Below are 15649 nucleotides of genomic sequence, written 5' to 3' on the forward strand. Positions count from 1 at the left end.
AGCTAGCAGAGAAGTTCTACAGATCCTTTATAATATCAAATACTTGAATTTGGATAAACTGGTGCCAGTGTGCTGAAAAGGAGAGGATTTCACATGTGCTTCTTATCTGAGTACCTGGCTATACCATTGTGGCCATCTGTTCTTTTTGGTTGTCACTACTATGTTAAAACTTCTGATGTGCTGACTGCTTTACTGACATCCTGCAACTCCCATTCCTTCAGGCCTCAATAAAATCATTTCAGCTCAGTCACTCTTTCTCTCTGAACACCTGAGGAGGAGTTGATCTGCTGAGACCACACTAAAGTTTTGTCCCTTTGTTTCTTCTCTCTCTAATCCTTCTATGACACACTCTCTCTAGCCTGTAAAAAAAAATCCATTACTTTCCAGCCTTCAGCTTCCCTCCATAGGTGATTCAAACTCACATGAGAATTTTATGTAGAGCAGGTCTCCAAATCCTCTAAATTCTTCTAGCTACCCTGATGATAATAAAAAGTTTTAAGAGTTACCAATATCATTTTTTCATATAAAAATACAAATCATTTGGATTTATTAGGTCCTTTAAATTTTTCCTCCCCTTTCTTAATTACCTTTTTTTTAAAAATCTTTTTTTATTATAACTCTTTTTTTTTTTTAAACCCTTAACTTCTGTGTATTGGCTCATAAGTGGAAGAGTGGTAAGGGTGGGCAATGAGGGTCAAGTGACTTGCCCAGGGTCACACAGCTGGGAAGTGTCTGAGGTTGGACTGGAACCTAGGACCTCCCCGTCTCTAGGCCTGACTCTCAATCCACTGAGCTACCCAGCTGCCCCCTTTCTTAATTACCTTTTGGTAATTCTCTTGAATTCTGTATTTGGGCGTCAATTTTTCTGTTTAAGTCTGGTTCTCAGGAATGCATGGAAATCTTCTATTTTATTAAATGACCATACTTTCCTCTGCAAGAATATAGTCAATTTTGCTGGGTAGTTGATTCTTGATTGTAGATCCAGTTCCCTTGCTTTCCAGAATATGATATTTCATGCCTTCTGGTCCTTCAGTGTGGATGCAACCAGGTCCTATGTAATCCTGACTGTGGCTCCATGATATCTAAATGGTTTCTTTTTAGCAACTTACGCTATCTTTCCCTTGGTCTGGAAGGTCTTGAACTTGGCTATAACATGCCTGGGCATTACTACCTGGGGATTTAATGCAGGAGGTGATCTGTGGATTCTTTCAATCTCTACCTTCTTGTTCAAGAATATTAGGACAGTTTTCTTGGATTAGATCCTGTAGAATGATATTCAGGCATTTTCTTTTGTCATAATTTTCCAGTAGTCCAATAATTATATATTTTTTAAAACCCCTACGTACCGTATTAGAGTCAATACTGTGTATCGTCTCCAAGGCAGAAGAGTGGTAAGGGTAGGCAATGGAGGTCAAGTGACTTACCCAGGGTCACTTGGGACATGTCTGAGGCCAGATTTGAACTTAGGACCTCTTGTCTCTAGGCCTGGCTCTGAATCCACTGAGCTACCCAGTTGCCCCCCAATAATTCTTAAATTGTCTCTCCTGGATCTATTTCCAGGTCTGTTGTATTTATCAATGAGGTATTTCATATTTTCCTTAATTTATTCATTCTTTTGATTTGGTTTTATAGATTTTTACTGCCTCATGAAGTCATTTACTTCTAGTTGTTCGATTCTAATTTTTAAAGACTAAATTTCATCCCTGGCTTTTGGATCCTACTTTTCCTTTTGGTCTATTTTTTCTTTCACTTTCTTTGCTTCGTTTTTCAAGCTGGTCAATTCTGGCTTGTAAGTGACTATTTTCTTGTTTTAATTCATATGTCTCTGTTTCCAGATAACCTATTTTGCATTTTAAGTTCTTTTCCCAATTTTCTTCAGTCTTTCTTAATTATTTTTTCAATTGCATTTTGAGTTCTTCCAAAGTCTGTGTCCAATTCATTGGAGTTCCTGAGATTTTGCTTGGTGTTCCCTGGTCCTCCTCTGTTCCATTTGTTCTTTTTCCATTACATGAATAGAAGCTGTAGATTTTAATTTCTTTTTTCTTTTTCTGTTGTTTACTCATATTTTTTCCTTCTTTCCCTCTCTTTATTGGCTATATTCTTGCTCCTCTGTTTATTTGCCTGATTGGTGAATTTGGGCTTTTCTGCCCTAAAGGGGCTTATTCTCAACTCTTCTGATTAACTGGATCAGGCTGATGGAGCTGACCTTTTGTATTAATGTGCCCTGAGGCCAGATTCTTCCCCTTCCTCCCCCTTGCCTTTGGCCTCTGAAAGTGACTGTGAGGAGGCTGAAGGTAGTTATCCTCTTCCTCCTCTCCTCCTTTCTGCCAGCTGCCTCCCTGCCAATTGCTAGGTCAGAGCCATGAGTTTCCTGTGGTGGTACCAAGGTACTCTGTCTCAGTTGCAGTCTTCATCCTGGTATCCTCGTCATTTGGATTCTAACTCTGGGTCTCAGCAGAGTAGGTGGAGGAGGGGACCTTTTTTCTTTCTTTTCTTTAAACCCAAGAATTCAACCTTCTCTGTCTACCCTTTAAGTTGAATTGAGCAGGATGGTTCCCTGGCTCTATTTTATTTTATTTTTTAGTTTTTAGTGTTTAGTTTTCTGTCTCCCTGGAAGCACTTTGTTTTTGATTGGTGTGGAAGGTTTTCATAGAAGAATCACTTTTGTTGCTTCTAAGCCACCATCTTGACTCCACCTCCAATAATCCTCACACATTTAAATAATTATTTGTTTCTGATTTATTCTTCGACATGCTAATTCTTTAAGATAATTATCTAATCTTTAAGCCCATATCATTTCTGCATATTTACTTTATAAATAAATTATTTATTGTATTATATTCAGTCAAGGATTTGTTTAAAATTGATGGCTGCATTTGTTAGCTTTCCTGCTCTAAAATATCATTTTTATAATGTAATAAAGGTTAATAATATGCAATTTAAAAATTGTTCTATTATGTGATTTTTCAATTGTTCATTTAAATGTATGTTTTGGGATTTTTGTTTTATAAGATTACTCACAAAAATGAATAATATGAAATATGTTTGCATGACACACATATAATTAAGATCAAATTGCCTGCCTACACCAGGTAGGAGAAGGGAAGAGAGAGAGGAAGATAAGTTCAATCACATAATTTAGAAAGACTTGTATGAAATTTGTTACTATGTACAACTGGTTAAAAAAATTAAAAATAGGTACATTGAAGGAATCTAGGTGTCTCAGTGGATAGAGAGCCAAGCTTAGAGACAGGGAGGCTCTGGGTTAAAATTGGATCTCAGACACTTCTAATATATAGTATTTATTCTAAGAAAGAAGGTAAGGGTTTAAAAAGAAAAAGAGCTATATTACTTAGAGTTAAATTCATAATCAAGCTCATATCAAGCTTTTTAATACAGATTCAGATTTACTTCAAGTTAGATGCTTAATTTCTTTCTTATTTAATAGTATGTGTTTTAACTAAATCTAAAAAAGGCAACTGTTTGTCTTAGAATCTATTTCATGCTTTAATTCAGCTAACATTTTTAAAGTATTTAGATATATAGAAATTAGTACACATAGATTTAATATTGACCATTTCTTTTCTATATATCTTTAAGCATAATACAATTTTCTTTTTCATCTCTCTTAATTGTATGTTTGACTTGCTTGAAAGTAGGAATTCCTAACTTTTTTTTAATCAGCTGAGGTAGAATCAATTCTATTCCAACCCCTTTTTTTTTAAACCCTTACCTTCTGCCTTAGAATCAATACTATGTATTGGTTCCAAGACAGAAGAATAGTATGGGCTAGGCAACGGGGCTTAAGTGACTTGCCCAGGGTCACACATCTGGCAAGTGTCTGAGGCCATATCTGAACCCAGTACTTCCCATCTCTAGGTCTGGCTCTCAATCCACTGAGCTACCCAGCTGCTCCGCCTTCATTTTTAACTATAAAAATATGTGCCTATTGAAGAGCTTTTTGCATACAAAAATACAAAAATCACTTTATTTTCTAATTCATTCTGTCTTCTCTTTTATGAGTTCAATCCTACTCACATTCACGGTTATGATTATTAGATGTGTTTTTCCCATTAACCATCTGCAAGTAGGGTTTGTTTCATTTCACTTTCATAGGTTAATATCATAGAATACAAACATGCTCTACTCCATTAACACTGTCTAAACCCTGGAGTGTTTCTTATGTCAATGATATACTTTTAAATGCTCCTTGCCTCTTCCTTATTTATTTTTTACTCTCTTTCTATGGTGCCTTCTTTTCCCCTACTTCAAAATTTTTTCTTCTTCTCAAGCTATAAAAACTTCCTCAATTAGATACTATAAATCATTATTATTAGTACCATCATAAAGAGCATGGAAACTTGCCTCTAAAGGAGGCCGAATGTGTTGTCCTTTAGTCCCAAAAATGATAAAAAATATCTTAAATATGCAACACAAAATGCAGCAAACAGCAACTCACTGAAATAAAATGATACAAATTAATATTATATATAATCATTGTGAATTTTAGGTAAAAGTTTCAATGTCAAGTTTTTTTTGTATCACTGTACATATATGATTATGGGGTAACCTTATCAGGAATAAGCATTGTCATGAATGTTAATTAGAGATGTTACCTGGTAGAAGGAATAATCAAAGACTCTGTCTTGGTAATCTTCCCACTTGGTGGAAGCTTCTCTATGAACACATCCAGTGTAGAAATCTCAGTTTCCTGGCTGTCTTCTTGTTGATTAGTCTCTTGAGGAAGCAGATTCTGGCATAAGGAAAAATCATTCTTGAATATCATTAATAAAGTCTCTTTATTCACAAAGGTATACTAGTGTCTTTGTCTCTCTTGTCTTTTAACCAACTAGCCCATAACCAAATGAACAGGTACTTTGGTTAGACAGGCTTACACTAATTTAAAAGTTATCCTTTTACATATTCTATAATTTAAATACTGATGCTTTATGGAATTAAAATTACATAAACACCTAGTTTGGTAGGAGAATTAGCTCATCAAATACAGGAAATAGTTAGGAAAATCTGAAAAAATTAATTCAAAAAAGTGATCAGGATACATATCTGTGCAGCAGGCAGAGGGGCAATGTGACAACCTGTATTATATGCATTGAAGAATATGTTGATGTATCAATTCCCAAACATTTAAAAGAAGCCAATAGAAAGAAAGGTGAACAAGTCATCTTGAAACAATGCCAGTGTTCCTCTTCAAATTAGGTTTTAACAGAAATACTCTCCTCTGGAGATTTCATAAATTTATCAGTTATCCCTGTTTAGGTTGCTTCTTTGTGAAAGTAACTAAGATTTCCCTTTAAAGTTAAATAAAACATTTATAGATCTAAAGAAAGTCACAAAGATACTTCCAGTTCAACTTGTTCTCTGGATTGAACTATATTTTTACTTGTTACCTTGTCTCTCTTTATGTTGTCTTCTATTAGCATGAAACTTCACCGACAGTAGAGACTGTCTTGTTTTCTCGTATTTGTAAATTCTTTACCTCTGACTTTTTCTTCTATCTCTTCCTCCTTTCTTTCTCTCTTTCCAAAACCACGTGAGAAACTACTTTGCTCACTTCTATTGACACAATTTCCTGATTCTCCCACAACTATAGGAAATTTCCCTTTCCCATTGTTTTGTGATTCTCTTTATAAGTTTCTTGAGGGCAGGAACTTTGGTTTCTTCATCTTTGTATATAATCATTGACTTAAACATTGGAATAGGGACTATTAATTAATCAATCTATATGAGAAACTCCCAGATGTGTAAATTCCTATCAGTGCAAGTCAGCATATTCTTTTAAAGTTTTGAGAAACTGCTAAGAGCAATGAAGATCAAGTGATTTGCCCAGGATCAAACAAGAAGTTCCAGAACTGAGAGTTCTTGTCAGCTCTGAGTCTAGCAATGTAGTCAGTATATTACATAGCTTTCAAATGAGAATGTATTTCCATTTTGAAACTTAAACAAAATAACATTTTAACTATAATTTGTCATCCTCCATAATCTAATCTAGCTTTAACCTATCTTCTAGTCTTATTTCAATTTACTATTTCCCCATTTGATGTCTCCATGCCAGCCACGGACATGATCCCAGGCCATCTATTGAACACCTATGGGTTCCTTGCCTTCTTTTTCCAAACCAGACCAAACCAATAAATGTTTATTAATTAATATATTTATATTTATAATTATAATTATATATCTGCTAGGCACTATGCTATACAATTAAAAAGAAAAGACAGCCCCTGTTCTAGAGGTCATAATATAAATACACAACAGGAGGCAGAAAAATGGAGGTCAAAAGGCAGGGGAAACCAGGGGGTATCAGCACTCAATGAGCATCTTGTTTCATGGAGAACATTGGCAGAAACAAGGCAGAATAGCAGAGGCAAAGCAGAGTAAGCTGAAAGTCCAGTTTCTATAAAGTAAGGCATTTAAAGATATGTAGTGCTCCAACATTTTGTCCTCCAGTTAGAGGAGAGAGGAAGCTAAGGAAGATGGTGCCAGGCAAGACTTGACTTAGCCAACATGATGATAAGATTATAAATGGTGGGAAGGTCATCATATTCCCTGGAGGTGAAACTAGGCAGAGAAACAGATGCAAAGTGCCTACTTTCTTCTCTGTACTTTTGTGATTACTCTATTCCAAGACTGGAATGCACTTCTTTGGTAGACCATAACCAGAATTGCATACATTACCTGGGTTTGATTAGACCTTGTGATGTAGATAGGCTATGGAGAAGGTAGGAGTACAAGACACCTAGGAATTAGGGGATGTTTATATACAGTAGCCATGAAGGCAGCTAGAGAATCATTTTCTTTGTTTCATGCAAAACACAACCCCTGGCATTTCCATCAGCATACACAAAGTATCCATTAAGGAAGCCTAAAAGATTTTCATGGAGGATGTTTTACGACACTTAGAAAACAAAACACTTGTTTTGTAGGAGAATTGCTCTGTTTAATAGATGGAATAAGTAGGAAAATCCTAGAAAAATTTAAAACACGATTGGAAGGATAGCTGGGTAGTAACATGAGGACTGAAGTAAGGTGGACCTGGGTTCATTTCTCTATGACCCTGGGCAAGTCACTTAGCCTTGATTGCTTAGTCCTTGCCACTCTTCTATCTTAGAATTGACATTAAGACATGAGATGAGTTGTTTTTTTTTAAAAGTGACTGTGATACACAGTTGTGTAACAGGTTCAATACCAAAGTAGCAATCTATATTATCTTCAAGATTCTCAACTCAGAGTTTTGTCTCTGAGGGGAAAAAGTTTAACTGACAAGAGCCATCTTTAATCTTATTCTTGCCCTGGGATTGACAATTACATCCTTATGAGCAGAATAAATCTTCCTTCACAACATTTTACTTGTGTTAGGTACCAAACATTTAAATTACTCTAATAACTGAAGTTAGAATGGCTAGACAGCCATGCATTATATTTGGCACAGGAAAAAGAGTGATAAAAATGACTTTCCACTTCAAGCAAAGAGAGAGGGCAAAGATTTGTCCCATGCTCATGGAACTTTATTGGGTAAAAGCTGTGGGTGATTTTTGGAGGAGTTCTTCTGATGTGACAGGAGAATGTGTCCAGTCAAATCTCAAAGAGTGTTAAGAAGGAAACAGAAGAAAAAGATGAGAAACAATGAGAGAGATGGAAAAATCTGTCAGCTCTTTGAAACATGAATTTACCCCTCAGCCTTAGTGGATATTCAAATAACTTCTCTGAGTCTCTTAAGAGGACAGAGAAATCAGAGCAGTCAAGATAGCAAGAACAAGAGAAAGCATTCCAATACTCATGTCACATCTCCTAGACAAAGATCTAGAGAATATATCTGTTTGAATTCTAACTGGGAACGTCAAGATATCACAGTGAGTCATTTTCTAGGAAAGGGCAGCTTATGAAAATGTTAAGAGATGCCCGCAGACACTAGGAAGAAGATTTGTCCATCATATATATGCATATATATATGTACATATATATATATATATTTATATGACTTCAATTACAGAACCATCTATTGGAGAGCTTTGCTCTGAAAAAGTAGTACATGAGAAGAAATCTGGGCACAATCTGACGTTAACATTATATTTTGGGAAAGCAGATTAAAAAGAGTTTAGAGGAAAGTTGGATAGGATCGAAGTAAAAGGCTACAGGGGAAGTCAATCCAAGGGATATGAAATATATTAAAGAATAAAAATTTGAAGATTCAAAGGAAATAATTGTAATGAGGGTGAAAAATGAAATTTGCGTAAAGAAATTGGTTTAGACACCCAAGAAATTCACCCAATCAATTTAGATTTTTAAAAAGAAATAAAAAGTAGATGGAAGGCAGGCCAAGTAAGAAAAAGTTCTATAAAAATAGTGTTAGGGAAACTGAAGCTTAGAACAAGCTTAGCAAAAAGAAGTTGAGTGGGTGTTTTTTTGTTTGTTTGTTTGTTTGTTTTGTTTTGTTTTGAGGTATACTGGGAGAAAAAAGAGGATTACAAGATAGAGAAGACTTGTGCTTGTATAGATGCGGCTACGATATATGAAAACTGAGAGAAGCTGGAACTAGCTGTTCAGCTATCTTATTTAATTTTAAACAAAGAATAACCTCCACTTTGGAAATTATCAAAATAAAATGTGTAAGGAGTCGATTACCCAATAAGGAGATAGTAAGAAAACACCTAGTTGTCCTTAATGAATTTGCCACCTGACCTTGACATTATCACATAGTAAAAAAATTGGCACATAGGACTGATGAGCCTCTATATATGGTATATGCAAAATCATTGAAGGAGTTCTGGTCAAGATGGCTGACAGAATACGAAGCAAAAGACCTCCTGCATATCTACTTCAGCAGCACCTGAAATTTATACCAGACCAAATAGTGATCAAGAAATCCAATGAAAATGAGAGTAACTGATTTCTTTCATTCTAGAACTACACAAAAAGTCAGCAAGAAATATGTGGGTAATAGGAAAGGAGGTTGCTAGTATAGGCAAGAGTTAAGTTTATCAGAAAGATATGTGGTCTGCAAGGCTCTATGTCTGAAAGCAGCAGAAGCAGAGAGGACCCCAAGAAAGACCTGGATCCAGGATGGGGACTACTGAAACTCTGGGGAGTGGCAGTAGCCAGATTGGTCATTCAGGCTAGTGGCTCAGTGCCACTTAGTGCTTAGACCAGAAAAGTCTAGTTGTCCTAGAGAGGTCACAAAATGCCCTAAAATGTCACAGAAGATATAGTACTCTGAACAGTAGAGATCCACAGAAGGTCTAACCCTGGGAAGTGGAAGTCAGTAAAAGACCTCAGGGAATGAATGATGAGACAAAGCAGAGTCAACCCTCATACAAACCCAATGTAACTAAAGCTGGAGAACTGAGTAAACCAAAGGTATTGATAAGTATAAAAAATTACTGCAAATCTAAAAAGCTACTCCAAAATAGAAATTAACTCTATAACAACTGTAAGTATTGACTCAAAGGGGAAAATGAATTTTCTACAAGGACTACATGAATACTAAGAAGAAATGGAGAGAAAAATATGGTCAAACAAGTCAAAGAGAAATAGTTAAGAACTACTGGACTACCAGAAAATAAATGTCTGTATGTCTGTCTGTCTCTCATATAAGTTTCCCTTTTAAAGGATACTAGGCACTAAATTTCAATAAAATCAAAATGACTGTCCAGATCTAGAAAGAAAGGGCTTCCTGGTCAGGCAACAAAAAAAGATGCAGAACTAAGTAACTTTTCTAATTCTCACAACTTCTCAAAATGCTCTGAAATTGGAATTATGTACCACAGATTATTTAATTACAGATGTCTCCACAGACTAGAACATCAAGGAAGCAAACAATGTAAAATCTGATAAAGTAATCTTATTTTTTATATTGATAATCAATTCTCACCCCTACCATCTATCACCCACCACCATTAGGCTATAAAAGATGACCAATGAGTTTACAAAAGAGTTCTACTCTTCATCCTCCCCCTCCAATTCCCTAGTTGCAGAGATCCACAGAGAAGAAATTTGTTTGGATATGAAAGTAGAAAATAATAGTGCTTCGTATTACAACAACGCATGGCTAAAGAACCAAGTAACAGAGGAAATTGGGGCATCAGAATCTATTATGGGACTATGTTAGACTCCACAAAGCCTTAACAAAAAAGTCCAGCATTCAGCTGGATCCAGTTCTATCCCTTTAAAAGTTGCTTAGAGTAGAGATTTAGGTTGGTAAACTATGAATTACCTAGCATGAGAGAAGGCTGAGACATTTTTTTTTAAATCTATATGTTAGGTACATATTTATTTCTCCCATCTCTCTTCTATATCAATTGTAAACTGCAATTCACTTCAAGGAAAAGGCCATCAAAGGGGAGAGAGAGTTGGAAAGTGATAAACGAGAGAAAATATGAGGGAAAAAAGCCAAAAATAACAAAAGATTTCTGGAGGAAGAAAATGATTTGTTTCTCAAAAACCTCATACAATAGAAATACAAAAAGGGTGAACAAATGCAATAACCAAGAAAAACAAGAGTAAAATAACAATAAAGAAATCATTAAGAGATTTCTTTCTAAATGTAATGAGGAGAGAAGGATAAGAGCAAAAGTCAAACAGAAGTGATGGTAGAGAAAAAGGTCTAAAAATCATAGACAGAAACCTTGTAAAACATCAACAGAAGAATCAATGTATTTTTTTTTGTAGGACTAAATTACAAAATGGAGGGAGGTATATAATGGGGGAAAGGAAGTAAAAAGATAAAGGGGAATATGTGTCTCAAGTCAAAGGCTAACAATGAAGGGAAAATAACTTTTCAGTTATTCAAGAAGTTAGTCCCAGGAGAATGGATAAGAAGGCAAAGGGAAAGACTGAAAAAGGGGTTACCACCAAAGAATGCTCCTATGAGAGAAGAGATATAGTTTTTGAAGGAAGATGGGGATCTTATAATGGTTATTGTGTGAATTAAATATCTGGGGGACCTTCAATTTGGTCCAGTCCTGGAAGACTCACCACAGTGGATGGACATAGGAGTCACAGACTCATGGGTCTGGGTCTCCCAGAGTGGTGGTGTGGAAATCATGGAGGCCAGGGAATGTGATGTATAGGGGTTGAAACCTTGGGCCAATTGAAGAAATCAGGGGACAGGTTTAGAGGGAGCTGAAAAAGCCAGTGCACGAAGCTCATGCCCTCTCTCTGTTTAGTCTCAGCAGTTTATCTAGGAAAATAATGCAAAAAGAAATGGGCCAGCTGAAAAAAAAGAACCAAAAACTGACAGAGGAAAATCAGGCCATAAAAATCAGAATTGACCATCTAGAAACGAATGATTTAATGAGAAATCAAGAAACAATAAAGCAGAATCAAAGGAATGAAAAAATAGAGGAAAACATGAAATAATTTATTGAAAAAACAAATGACCTATAAAATAGAAGCAGAGACATTTGAGAATTATTGTACTAGATGAAAACCATTATAAAGAAAAACCCTTGGATATCATATTATAAGAAATTACCAAAGATTACTGCCCAAAGATTGAACTGGAAATTGAAATAATTTATTGAAAAAACAAATGACCTAGAAAATAGATCTAGCAGAGACATTTGAGAATTACTATACCAGATGAAAACCATTATGAAGAAAAAACCTTGGATATCATATTATAAGAAATTAGCAAAGATAACTGCCCAAAGGTCCTTGAACTAGAAATTGAAATTGAAAGAATGCACAGATCACCTCCAGAAAGAAATCCTCAGATGACAATTTCCAGGAATCTAAATTCAAGAGCTACCAAATAAAAAAAATACTTCAAACAGCCAGAAACAAAGCATTCAAATACCATGGAGCTACAATCAGGATTACACTAGGTCTAGTGGCTTCTACACTAAAGGATCAAAGGCATGGAATATAATATTCAGGAAGGCAAAAAATTTAATGGTCATACAAGATAGAAGATTCCCAAGCATTCCAGAGGAATAAGTCAGATCTAAAGAAAAAAATCTTAAGTCTAATCATGATACACAAGAGAAGCCCAAAAAGGTAAATAAGAAAGAAAAAATTTAAGGAACTCATTAAGATCAAAATGTTTATATACCTACATGGAAAGAGGATTTCTATAATTTTCAAAAATTACTCTTAGTTGTAGAGAAGATAGAAGGAATTTATTCAGAAAAGGGGTGAAGAAATAAGCTAATTATGATGATATAATGTATATGTAAATGTGATTATATCAAAGGATGTATGTATGATATGATATGAATGCATATGAATGATATGTAAAAAATAAATCAAGGGCTGAGAGAAAAGGAAAAGGAGAGAAAGAATAGGGTAAATTACATAACATAAAGAGGTGTGAAAAATCATTATATAGAGGGTAGGATAAGGGTGGTGATGAGCAATGCTTAAACTTTACTCTTATTGCAACTGTATCAGAGAGGGAAAAACAGGTATACTCAGTGGGGTATAGAATTCTATCACCCTACAGAGAAGCAGAAGGAGAACAAGACAAGGGAAGGGGGGTAGTAATTGGAGGGACAAGGAAGTGGAGGGTTGACAAAAAGCAAAATACTAGTGAGGGGGAACAGAGTAAAAGGGAATGGAGCAGGAGCTAAAGGGGATCATACTATGGAGGGGAAAAGCTGAATGTGAATGTGATTAACGTTATATTCAAGCTCTGAGAGTTGGTTTGTCTCACCTTGATTGACAGGGGAAGAAAGTTGGAGAGCTTGGAATGTTCACAGAGGAGGTTAGGAGAGGGGAAAGTTGGTTGGCTTGAGAATATAAATAGCCCTCACAGTGATCTGGCGGGAGGTCGTGGGTCCTGGAGGTCTTTAGTGTTGGAGCTTGGACCTTGGAGCATGGATCTTTGATCTTTGAACTCTCTGACAAAGGTTTAATTTCCCAAATATATAAGGACGTAAGTCAAATTTACCAAAAATCAAGCTATTCCCCAATCATCAAATGGTCAAGGGACATGAACAGGAAGTTTTCAGATAAAGAAATCAAAACTATCAATAAAAGCACATGAAAAGTGTTCTAAATCCCTCTTGATTAGAGAAATGCAAATTAAAATAACTCTGAGGTGGTACCGTATACCTAGCAGACTGGCCAATATGGCAGCAAAGGAAAGTAATAAATATTGGAGGGGATGTGGCGAAATTGGGTCACTAATACACTGTTGGTGGAGTGGTGAATTGATCCAACCATTCTGGAGGGCAATTTGGAACTATGCACAAAGGGCTTTAAAAGAATGCTTGCCCTTTGACCCAGCCATAGCACTGCTGGTTTGTACCCCCAAAGAGATAATAAGTAAAAAGACTTGTACAAAAATATATATTTTTATTTTTATATTTTATTGTAGTGGCGAAAAAGAAACATTATGGCACAAACGTATGTAATAGATTTTTCTACTAGCTGCAATGCAATGACCCAGGACAATCCAGAGGAATTTATGAGAAAGAACGCTATCCACATCCAGAGAAAGAACTGTGGGAACAGAAATGCAGAAGAAAAATATATGATCAAACATGTAGTTTGATAGGGATATGATTAGGGTTTCATTGTTAAAAGATCACTCTACTGCAAATATGAATAACATGGAAATAGGTTTTGAACAATGATACATGTATATCCCAGTGGAACTGCTTGTCAGCTCTGATAGGGAGGAGGGATGGTGGGTGGGGAGGAATCTTGAATCATGTAACCATGGAAAAATATTCTAAATAATGAAAAAAAAAGAAACAAATATTGTTCTCATAGTTAAACCAGGGAAAGGAAAAAACCCAAGAGAACTATAGACCAATAATGCCAATACATATTGATTTTAAATTTTTTAATAAAATCTTGGCAAACATAGTGATTTATCTAAGAAATCATTCATTATGACCAAGTTGGAATTATAACAGATGCAAGGTTGTGTCAGACAACTAACATAATTAATTATTCTAAAATCCACTTGAAAATACTATACCCAAGACCATATGATACTCTCAACAGATGAGGAAAAAGTCTTTGGTAAATTACAACACTCACTTATGCTAAAAAGCCTTAGAAATTATAACCATGAAGAAATCATTTTTCAACATTACAAAGTCTGTCTAAAACCAAAAGTGAACAATGCAATGAAGGGACAATAGAATGTTTCCCAGCAAATATGGAAGTAAAGTAAGGATACCTACTCTCCCCAGTATTATTTAATATAATTATCGAAATGATGGTACTAGCAGTAAGACAAGAGAAAGAAATTAAATGAATAAAGGCAAGGGAAGAGAAGATGAAACTATCTCTTTTTGCTAACAATATGACGATTTACTAGAAAATCCTAGGGAATCAGCCAAGATACTAATTGAGACAATTCACAGTTTCAAGAAAGTTGAAGGCCACAAAATAAATCCTCAAAAATCAAATGCATTCCTATATGATGACAAAAAAATTGAAGAGGCAATAAAAAAGAAAAAAATCCATTTCAAATAACTATAAAATGCATGAAGTTTCTGAGAATAAGTCTACCAAACCACACATAAGAACTGTATAAATTCAATAATAAATTATTCCTTAAAGAAATAAAGAACTTACATATCTGGAGGAATAGTCCATGTTACTATATAGATCATGATAACATAAAAAATTCTACCACTATAAAACTTTTTAATGGTATGTGAATCTAAGTGAAAATGTTCAGAACTCGATAAAATACCAAGACAATTCAGCTGGAAAAACAAAAGATCTAGAAGAGTAAAGGAAATTATTAAAAGAGGTAGAAAGGAACAAATAAACAAATAAACAAAACAAAACAAACAAATAAATAGATTAAGGAAAAAGGATACTTTCAGATTTCAAATTATATTATAAAGCAGAAGTCATCAAAACTATCTGGAATTGGTCAAAACAAAGAAGATTTAGTGTTTGCTGTTGGGTCTGTACCCCAAAGAGATAATATGGAAAAATACATGTCCAAAAATATATATAGCCATGCTCTTTGTGGTGGCAAAAAATTGGAAAATGAGGGGATGCCCTTCGATTGGGGAATGGCTGAACAAATTGTGGTATCTGTTGGTGATGGAATACTATTGTGCTAAAAGGAATAATGAACTGGAGGAATTCCATGTGTAATGCAAGGATGCAACAGAGGCTTTTGCTCTTGCAAGAGTCAACTGTAAAGAGCTCTGGCAGTTAAGTCTTAGAACCTTCACAGAAAGTCAGTTGGAGTCTGAGGCTTGAAAAGAGCTGAAGTTCCAACTGAGGCTCTGCTTTTGGCTTTGGCTTGGTTTGGCCTGTGCTTTTGTCTCTGGACAATTTGAACCTAACTGATTTTTCTGGACCTCTCCCTTACCTCTCCATATTATACCACTGTTATCTTTCCTGAATTTCTCTTTGGGCTCTTGGAGGAAGGGCGGTTTTGGTTTTGGTGACTAGATTTTGTGGGCTTAGTTTTCTATAGGCAAGTAGGACATCCTTAAATCAAGCTATCCCTTATTTTATTGATCTAGTAAATATTTTACTTTAAGGCAGCCAAATCTTCTTGACTGGGAGAGCAGGCTCTCTCTCAGTCTATCCCTCTCCTGTGACCCTTCCCCCATCTTCAGCTTTCTCCCTAGTGGCTGTTACAAAACCCTAAACCCCTATCTCCTTCTGATTAACCCTGGTATTAATAAATTCCCCTTTGTTACCTACT

The 15649-nt window shown here is 35.4% G+C and overlaps 1 protein-coding gene across 2 annotated transcripts in view; it reads right to left on the bottom strand.

Moving 5' to 3' along the window:
- PACS2 (phosphofurin acidic cluster sorting protein 2) overlaps nucleotides 1–15649 on the bottom strand; it is a 373380-nt gene that overhangs the window by 96891 nt on the left and 260840 nt on the right. The window contains exon 12 of one of the 2 annotated variants that reach the window (XM_044664723.1): nucleotides 4617–4735. In XM_044664723.1, coding sequence (XP_044520658.1) covers nucleotides 4617–4735 — 119 coding nt within the window. Of the gene's footprint in view, nucleotides 1–4616; nucleotides 4754–15649 lie in introns of both variants that reach the window. The other variant, XM_044664722.1, reaches the window with a different exon arrangement.

Source organism: Gracilinanus agilis, chromosome 2 (genome assembly GCF_016433145.1).
Source record: "Gracilinanus agilis isolate LMUSP501 chromosome 2, AgileGrace, whole genome shotgun sequence".
NCBI classification, from domain to species: domain Eukaryota; kingdom Metazoa; phylum Chordata; class Mammalia; order Didelphimorphia; family Didelphidae; genus Gracilinanus; species Gracilinanus agilis.